The sequence below is a fragment of the Thunnus albacares genome, chromosome 4 (assembly GCF_914725855.1).
Source record: "Thunnus albacares chromosome 4, fThuAlb1.1, whole genome shotgun sequence".
In the NCBI taxonomy this organism is placed as follows: domain Eukaryota; kingdom Metazoa; phylum Chordata; class Actinopteri; order Scombriformes; family Scombridae; genus Thunnus; species Thunnus albacares.
The window spans coordinates 8535297-8545703 of NC_058109.1; the positions used below are offsets into that span (position 1 = coordinate 8535297).

General features: G+C 38.1%; 1 protein-coding gene and 1 long non-coding RNA gene across 3 annotated transcripts in view; one reads left to right on the forward strand and one right to left on the reverse strand.

Annotated features, from left to right (window-relative positions):
• Nucleotides 1-10188, reverse strand: part of LOC122981249 (centromere protein P) — a 115740-nt gene extending 105552 nt beyond the window's left edge. The window contains exons 1-5 of one of the 2 annotated variants that reach the window (XM_044349907.1): nucleotides 10064-10188; nucleotides 9201-9359; nucleotides 8830-8984; nucleotides 8266-8354; nucleotides 5602-5690 (exon numbers count right to left, since the gene is read on the reverse strand). In XM_044349907.1, the coding sequence (XP_044205842.1) occupies nucleotides 5602-5690; nucleotides 8266-8354; nucleotides 8830-8984; nucleotides 9201-9359; nucleotides 10064-10173 (602 nt within the window). In that variant the 5' untranslated portion in view covers nucleotides 10174-10188. Of the gene's footprint in view, nucleotides 1-5601; nucleotides 5691-8265; nucleotides 8355-8829; nucleotides 8985-9200; nucleotides 9378-10063 lie in introns of both variants that reach the window. The other variant, XM_044349906.1, reaches the window with a different exon arrangement.
• Nucleotides 1-10407, forward strand: part of LOC122981255 — a 571779-nt gene that overhangs the window by 322177 nt on the left and 239195 nt on the right. The gene's annotated exons all lie outside the window — the stretch shown is intronic.

A 10407-nucleotide genomic window follows, 5' to 3' on the forward strand; every position in this document is an offset into this window, starting at 1 on the left:
AATTACAGAAAAATGGTTGCTCCCAGTTTTTAACCCATGTAAACATGGGTTTGTTTACATTTTGAACATGTAACTATACTTTTAATGCCAGATTTTAACTTGTAAATGTGTAAAGATCCTGTGTGATAACATGCACAAGAAACTACACTTGGCTTGCAAAAGCTGTCTACACAGGCCCTCACAATGGCTCACGTATCAAGCACATAACCGCAACCTGAAGCATCTTTTTAGGCTTCAAGTATATTTTCTTCAGTCTTACACATGCAACTACTACTGAAACTCAGCTGACACACTGCTCTCACTATGCAGCCAGTGTAGCCACGGTGTAACTTTAAATACTAACAAAGTTAAGAAGCCACTTCTGGAAGACAGGAGAACAGATGTGGAAACTACATGTGTCGGCTGAATAAAAATAACCAACAAAACTTCTAGTGTCAGTGTTTATCTTCGACAGTTCAGACCAGATTGATTTAACAAAGATTATCAGTCTGATTTGGACTGTAAAACTCACACACAAAAATACACACACACACACACACACACACACACACACACACACACAGACTGGGAAAAGGCAGCAGTGTGTCAGAATCATTATCTCCAGTATTTTTCCATCTGTTGTTTGCCAGATTCTGCAGGCTGCACCACACAATCCAGATGTGGTTTGGCCTCAGATATAGAGCAGATAGAACTTCAGACTTCTGCTTTTGTCATATATTATATACAGTATGTATATAATACTGTGTATATTTAGATATATAGATATATATACAGATAGATAGATAGATAGATAGATAGATATAGATAGATAGATAGATAGACAGACAGACAGACAGATAGATAGATAGATAGATAGATAGGCTGTTTAGTATTAAAGCCCCTGACAACTTACAGTAGTTTCCAATTTTAAGTATTTCATTAAATTAACATTAAATATTCATGACTAAACACACAACAATCAAAGTCAATCTGATGGCTAACTTGCTTCATCAGGACAATGTGAGTCTTGTTTGATCAGATTTGTTTGACATAAGAATCTCTCCGGCAATATAAGCAAAGAAATCTGTCATAAAATTCAAATATTGCTAAATTTTGGTCAGTGAAAAGAAACCTGATATCTTCTTTTTCCAACCGAGAAAAAGCATGACAGTAACTACTGTAGCGTGTCTTATTGCTAAGCCAAGGCAAGTAAGATCCTCAAGAGCGGGAGAATGTGAACAAACATCCACATGTCATCTCAACCCGTCAGCTGGAACTTATTTTGTGTTAATGAATGATACTGGAAGTAGAGCAGATATATATCATTCCATTTTATCTTATCACAGATACATCAGCATATGAGTGTGAACTACACGTCGGCTGATGAGTAACAAGAAAATATTACTACAGATATAATTTTTAAGAACCTATTTTAAGGGATCCAAAAATTTACAGCAGCCAATATACTGTCATTGGATTTTTTAAACCTACAAATATGTTATGAATTTTGACTTCAAACAGATGATTTCAGAGTAAATATAAATATTTTTCCCAAATTCAAACAGCTATTCTTATTTTTCATGAGAAGTTACAGCCCCACTGTTTACCCTACTGGAACTGATACCTCTCACAAACTGATTCATCAGGACAGATTTAAAAAACAAACCCTTTAACTGTCTCCGCCGCATTTAAAGTTATTTTTAATGATGGGAACTGTCCTGTTACACAAACTTACAAATAAAATCAGTGGCCTCACCAGACTAAGGCTGCAAATACCGATTATTTTCATTGTTGATTACTCTGCCGATTTACTTTCTCAATTAATCTTTTTATCTATAAAACGTGAAAACTTCCCCATAATAATTTCTTAGAGCTCGCTGATTTTTGACTGTCTAATCAACAGTCAAAAATCCAAAGAAATTCAGTTTACTATCATGTATGACACAGAAACCCTTCAAATCCTCACATGTAAGATGTTGAAATTAGCTAAATTGGGGGATTTTTGCTTAAAAAATTATTAAAATGATTATTCGATTAGCAAAATAGTTGCCAATCATTATTACATTATTATTATTATCAATAGTTGCTCATTTATTTTTCTATCTATTAATTGTTGCAGCTCTACACCACAATGAAAGAAAACTGTTTTTCCAAACTGGGTCAGCCAATAAAGGGAAGCAAAGGTCAAACATTTTTTCAAGCCTGTTTAAAAATGCAGGCTGAAAGTGATTCTGTGCTGTAATGTCATTTGTAACCCATTAGCTTTTTCAACACATAGTTTTCCCTGCAGTGTAATAAGCACCTCGTAGGGAAGAAATAGTTACTAGAGCTCCAGACACCACTGAGTAAACCTACACAGACCAGACTCAGCTCAGGCATTTTAAACAGCCACAGCAGGAAAAGGACAGGTGTAACTAATATTAATGATGGCTAGAGTCCATTTACAGGTATGTTGCCAGTAAGCCAGCACACCTAAATGGAATGCAGCCATTACGAATGTAATGAGTTACAGCTGTGTTTGACAAGTGAAACTGTCTGCAGTGAGAGAGGCCTGGTATTTGTTTGTAAAGAGCAGACAGAGAAAGAACAAGTGGATGTATGTGAGGAGGTTCAGCTGGATGAAAGACGTTTACAATTGGAAATCCTCCACTTTAATAAACACTTGAATTCAACTAAACAAAAAGCTTGATCCTGGCAGTAATATTATCTAATGGTTCATTTGTAGGACTGAGCAGACAGACCGGCCACTGGGATTCAGTCCATACTCAACAGTGATAATACACCAAGTAAGTCTTTGAAAGTCAGCCTAAATCTGATTTTAAAATATGATTAAATTTGGTTTAACAGACTATTCATCTGGCTGCTGATCAATGTGACAATACACCCATGTAAGCCCATGTGAACACCTCAACGTTACAGCCATATGTAATAGTTGAACTTGTGATTCAAAACCATAGGCAATCTGCTGCTACTTTCCACATACTTTTGGCCATACAGCGTTTGGGGGATGGAGGGGTACTAAGCAGCTACACATTTCTCCATTCTCTATTTCTCTGTTCAGCGTTTTCAGGTTAGGCTAACCCATTGTTGCTAACTTTGGAGCTAACCCCCTTCACTTTTCCAGCAGTTGAGGACACAAATGTGACTTTTCTTGGTCTTGACAAGCTGCAGCATTTTTTTAACTGACACACTGTAGCCTGTACCGTACATTTACTGCCAGACTGACAACTTATCGCTAACCTTTTCCTCTGCTCCGCTCGCATTCACCGTCACTTTTCTGCCGCTCGCTCTTTCACTCAACCACTCACTCACTTGCTACGCCACATTTTATGCACTGCCGTATTCCTTAAAAGGAGCAACGCTATCAAGAGTTTCACATTTTGGAACAGCGCTGCACAGAGGCTCCTGAACGCTATTGATTTTGGAATGGATGGGCATTTGGCATTATTTTTGGCATTAAAAAAGTTTTTTTTGGCCTGGCGGGGGTTCTTGTTGGCCTGGCGGCCCGCCGGGCCTATACTATTATAGGGGAAACACTGGCAATATTATGTGTGTCCCATGTTTTATCAGATACACTATCTCTACATCAAGGTCTCACTCTCTCTTATTTACTTGTCATTCACAACAAACAGAAGCCCATATAACTAACAATTTCAATACTGCATTTTCTGTTTTGGTGTGATCTCCAGCTTGGAGGTTCATCTGTGATCAACTTTGACTTGCAAATTCCTCTGTTCAGCCAATAGGAACAGTGTTGTCTTGAGGTGTCTTGTGTTTGAAGCAGAGGTGGTCATGACTGCAGGGTTGTGTCATCAATCACTTCAGTGCAATATTACACTACCAGACAACAAACTACAGAATCACCTTTCATAGTCTGTAATCACTCTGTTTATTATTTACTTATCACTTTCAATGTGCCAATGACATCACATAATTGTCAGTGCTGTGTGTTGGACAATTTCATTGAACTGAAGACAAATATCAGTGTTCCCTTTTGTGTGTACTGGAGGCTGAGGGTGCAGGTTATTAAACTGGTTCAGATTTTTGATTGATTGACTTATTAAAAAATGAGCTCTACTGAACTAGACTATTCCTTTCTTTTGATTTATTAATGTTGACTATAACAAGTAATCAATCATCATTAAAGGGGATCTACTATGCTCATTTCCAGCCCTATATTTTTATTCTGCGACTCCAGTAGCTTTGCATGATTCACAGTTCAAAAACTTATTTATCTTACACTGGCCCTTTATGCAGTCCCTCTGGCAACCGTATCAGAGTTGTGTTAAGTTACCGCTGATGCAAACCCAACATTTCCTGATTTACTGCTTCAAACTAAAACGTTTAAATGGTTAAATAATGGGAGGCTTCTATTGTGAAGTATTTAAAGGAAATCAAACATGTTCCTCACCGAATTAGTGGAGCCTCGTTAGCGGTGCTAAAAACTGGTCAACACAACAACATATGGACATATTTGGAGCTCTTTGTTCAGCGGATCAGTTAGAAATAATGCAGGGAGCAACAGTACAAGCAGAAACAGTAATGATAATGTTTGATGAAGAGCTGCAGATGACCAGCACACCTCCAACACGTAAACTACTTATTTTACTTTGTCCTGCTGTGTAATGGAAAAACATTCACAGTGTGTCAGCTCAGCCCAAGTCATGGCTCGGAGTGACTACCCCCAAAACAATGGAAAACACCATAATGTTAGCGGAGCGGAGCAGTGAACTTGCATGCTGTGCGTGAAGCAGATGACCATATAAAGAAATCCATAATGGAAAAGTCACGCAAACCAAGGGTTGTAGTGAGGTGCTTATCACTGGAAGTAGACTTGAGAGTAGGAAAAAATTATTGCACACTCTGGCTCCATATGCTTTTCTCTTTTTATTTAGATGGTGTTTCGACCCTCAGGCCTTCTTCAACAATAATCCTTATTGTTGATCTTGAAGAGATCAATAATAATAACTGGAAGTTGACTTGAAAGTAGGAAAAAAGTGTTGCACACTCTGGCTCTGTATGCTTTTCTCTTTTTATTTAGATGACGTTTCGACCCTTAGGCCTTTTTCAACAATAATCCTTATTGTTGATCTTTAAGAGATCAATAATAATAACAATAATTCTTATTGTTGATCTGGAAGAAGGCCTAAGGGCCGAAATATCATCTACATAAAAAGAGAAAAGCATATGCAGCCAGAGTGTGCAACACTTTTTTCCTACTCTCATAAGAAAATTCGTCCCAAGCCAACGTCAGCTCGGGCTGAAAGTAGAAAAAATCGAGCATTCAGAGCGGTCTGGAGCCGGTGCTTTTCGCTCACAGGTATTACTTCTAAATATGTTTACCTTACATTATTTGATACTTTGGCCTTGTTTAATATGAACATCCAACATCGTAACATTATATGTATGACTGAAAATAAGGAGAAGCATAATAGATCCCCTTTAAGGTCAATTTTAAGCCTAAGAAATCACCTATCACCTGTAGGTTGATCATTCAAACATTTGCTATTGTTGTTCATTTCAGATACATGTGACACCTCAAAGACAGAAGGATAATTGATGATGATGTGGCAGAACTCCATAGGGAGGAATTTAACATAAACCAGCAGTGTGAGTTCTTACTCAGAAAGGAAGCTGCTGAAGTTCTGCAGGTCGCTGGCATCCATCACCACGTTGAGACTGCTGATTGTCCTCTCAGATCTCTGACCTTCCTGCAGGACAAAACACACCATCACTATACATCATAAATTTCATTTCAGACTATGTGTCAATCTGCTTTAGGTCTGCATTAGATTGAGAGAATTTCATGCTGCTGGAGACTTACAGCTCACTTATGTCATGTGTGGGGCTTCTGATTTTAATGTTGTTCCATTGGTAGTGGAGTCCAAATGATCGAAATTGTGGCTTAGCAAAGTATAATTGATCTTTGAATGACCTCTTGGAGTCTAACTTGATTTCATAAACATGACTAATTTGATAGTAAACAAGCTTGATTCTTTATCATTCATCACAACTCTGTATTGTTCACTGGCCAATATTTCAAGCCATGCAAGCCCCCAGTGAGTTTGAGTCAGCGCTAAAGCAAGTTTTAAAAGTCATCTTCAGTTGTTGCCTCCAAACGTTTATCTACATTTTGAATGTGATCGGGGCAAAAGAGAATGAAAAGAAAAGACAGTAGAGTGAGCAGGAAGAGACAAGAAATCCAGACCTGCTGCTGGTGTTTCATATCTAGGGAGCCATAACTCACATATGATTGATTTCATTGGGTTACAACACTAACAAAACATTTTAATGTTACTGGAAGCTGTACTGGCCCACATTATGTTTCAAAATAAAATATTAATCAAAACTATATTAAAGGGGGGGACGAGAGTGCGTGTTTACAAGATGATTCTGTGTCCAAAGTACACAACCAAATAATTAATGTCTTTATCAAAACAAGTATCAACTTAAGAGGAAATATGCAATTTCAATGACATTTCATGAGCCAGAAAGGAGGAGTGATTCACTGAAACCAGCTGTTCTGTTGGTTGGTCCAGTGAGAATGAAAACCAGAAGACTGTTGGACCTACATGGAGCAGGTTTATAGATCACAATAATACAGAATCTCACTACAATAAAATTACATTTACCGGTGACTTTACATGTACAACATTGGCTGATGTCGAGGGTCAATCATAATTTTTCTTTAACTGTGACAGTCCAAACTGTGCTTCTAACAGGCCTTGATGTAGCACCTCAAGATGAGTATTAAACCTCAATACTTTTTTGGTATAGACGGAAATGTGTCCACAGTACTATGTAACAAAAACAAGTACTGAAAGTTGTCTGGTCATATTCATAACCTTGACAGACGTATTCTTTGATCAGACAATTGACTATTGCTACTGAAACTCAGGCATCATGTCAGCAGTGGAATTAAATACTGTTAAATAACACAGACCTCTACTTGGAGGAGAGTTTTAATATATTTCTTGTGAATGAACAATGAAAGGTGATATTTAAATTGTCTAATTTTTAAAGATCTAGCATAAGTGGGAGTGACCATAAAATACTTAATGAAATCCTAACCTGAGAGGCTACTGTTGCCACCAGCACGGACATAACTTCAACTGACACTGTTTCCTCTGAGGTAGTTTGGTCCAATATGTCTGTCTGCATGACATTTATGACCTGACTGTGATTTTTCTTTGCTCTGAAGTGTTTTGTGTGTCTAACAGCTGCTGCTGAGGTCTGAAGATCAGCTAAACTCTAAACTGTACACTTGATGCCTCATCAATGAACCACTGAACGTGGTCCTCTGTCGCCCTCTGATGGCTGGACTAAGCACTAGCACCTGTTCTATGACGTCTTCAGTCCATAAAGGTGTGTTACTTGTTACCAGATTAGCAAAACCATTTTCAGCAATCTCTCTCCCCATCTCTCTGTGAATTTGTTGAGTATAAATCCCAAATCTAATTTAGAGTACAGTAAATGAAAACAATCCAGACCATCAATCTCTGTTTCACCAAAAGCTTGGACAATAAATTGTCTGTAAGCAAAGGACACGAGTGTTTGAATGCTTAAATGTCCTTTCAATCCAAATCCAACAATAGTCCTGTACAGAGCTCTTCTATACAGCTGTTGAGTTTAATTGACTTTTTCCATTAATACTGTGAAAAATATCAGATTGAGGGTTTGGCTGGAGTCTTGTTTGATGAGCTTTGATCCAACCAGGTCTCTGGCATGCAGACCAAATTGGATCTGACCATCTATTCCAGGTACATCTAGGTAATGGATATCATGAGTAGAACCTGACTGATGCAGGACGTTTTAGGCTGATACTGATGTTGATGTTTAAAAGTTATTGACTGACATATGTGCTGATACTTATATATCAGTGATAAGGCAATGTTGGCCAATAATATTGGGCTCTAATTATGATTATACTTGCCCAGTTACTGGAACAGTGGACATAACACACAAAGAGCGGAAAAACATCCGATGCTTTGCTTAATTCATATTGGATGGGTACAAGGAGATGGACATGGAGATAAAAGTTGTTGAAAAGGACACAAAGAAATCAAAAGAGGAGCTGCATGAACTGTATATCAGTATGTTAAATACCAAAAACTTCAATACATTCAGAAAGGGTAAAAGCTCCAATCATCCAACTCCACTTGTCAGGACAGTGCAAAAGTAAGAGGTGACAGAGGGAGCATCTTGATCAACCAACAGGAATGGTGGCCAAAGTGTGGTTTGAATCAGAGGCCGTCTGTCTCTTCAACAGATCCCCTAAAGACTCACCTTGACCTCAGAGAGCTGAAACTCCACCTGGAAGACCAGCTCAGAGCAGTGACCTGACACACAGAGCTGCTGGACCAGCTTACTGCCACCTAGTAGACACACACATCACACCAGTGTTAGAACATTATTACATCAGTGTGAGGACCAATTAAAAGGAGCCCTTTGGAGTTTTCTTGTAAACAAAGTTGTGTTTACATTCAAAGTTTCTCACCAAAACTCACAGTGTTTATCCTTGAGATCCCACATTATAAATGCATTTCCCTCCTCATAAAATATTTGTGAAGCAGATTTACACTCATCAAAACACTGCTCCATAGTGCTACTCATGGTCATAAACTACAGAGGGTACCTTTCAAATTACAAAATGTTTTTTTAAGAACGGGAACAAGGTAATAAACTGCAATGATATGGGTAAATAATGTGAACAATATACAATATATATAAAGAGTTAGGGCTGCAACTAAAGATTATTTAGATTGATTAATCTGCTGGTTATTTTCCTGATTCAATGATTAATCATTTAATCTATAAAATGTCAGAAAACAGTGAAAGCTGTGCTCGTACTGCTTTGCAGAGTCTTTGTGGTGCAACTGTTCAGACTGATGCCATTCATCTGCATCTGTCGCTGCAGATCCTCCTCCAGCTCCTCCACCTCCTCTTTCAGCTTGGACAGCACCTCCTCCTTCAATCCTTTTTGTCTCTTTCCGCATATATACGACCTATGGAGATGGACAAGAGACTATTAATTTACTGTCACAACAGTTCTGCACTTCTGTTTACAACTTTTTGCTTTCCCACACACCACTACACCACCTGGGTGTTCTAAGAAGTAAGTTTAAGTGTAAAAACACATTTTAGGATTGTGGGAAAATACTACAGGTTGAAAACTGGGGTCTGAGGGAGATTTAAAAATTAACAATAAAAATGAAACTCACAGTGCATCCTTGCATTTGTCCCTGAACTGTATCGTCATGTCTTTGTGGTTTTCCTGCTGTTGGTGCTGCAATACTGCAACTTCAGCCTGGAGACGCTTGATCTGAGCCTCCAGCACCTTCACTTCTTCAGTGTTCTCCACGCTCATGTTCTCCTCCATCCTGATGGACAAACACCAACTGACTCAACAAAATAAGCATTTATAACTTTCTATAGAGATCTGGTGAACAAGGCAGCACAAAAAACACTGTTACATCGATAAATACAGTGCAAACAACATAAACAGGACAATAAGACAACTGTCACAAAAGAGTATAAATAATGTAACTCATGCAGGAAATGAGAGGATGCTACGTGAGACTTGATTGTTTAGTACTGAAAAGCAATAATAAGCTGTGTTGTCAGAAAAGAAGATACCGAAAATCCACCAAAGATACATATGGATACTAACGGAATGAAAACGATAAAGTGAGTGTGAGACCATTCAGCATTGAAAAGGTTTTGATATTAGTCTTCAATCTTATAGAGGCCGTTTTTCCAATTAAGTAGGGCTAATATAAATACTATCAAAAGGGTTTACTTGCATTACGTTTCTTTTACTCACAGAAGTAGGAAATTCTATCCAGTTAGCTAACGTTAACTTAGATGACGACGATGCTTTTTGGCAAATGACAAAAGTTAGACACTGTCATGTCTGAAGTTAACTAATCGTATTCATTTCCGTTTTTAAAGTACTAAATCCACACACACACACACACACACACACACACACACACACACACACACACACACACACACACACACACACAAATATATATCAACGAGTGTTATTCTGTTTTATTGTAAATGAAACGCTTTTCCTCACCTGATATAACTAGCTGACGTTTCTTCACCCTGACAACCAAAACAGTTTGGAGCCTCGCGCCCTCTGGACTCTACCACTTTCCCTGAGTCGGAGGGGGGAAACTGCCTCATAGTGAAGAAAAGTAAAGTTAAGTGTCTCTCGGTAGATATAAATATAGTAAATATTTATAGATATATATACTTTAAAAAATACATGTTAGCGCTTTATCAACGCCAACAGACATTAAACAAAAGAGCTGTCAGAGTTGGAAATTGTGAGAGCCCCCGCTATAGATGGCTATATCTATAGCGTCGGCGATTGCGTGTGATCATTACGATTTTGAGCTAATTGAGTGGAAAAAATAT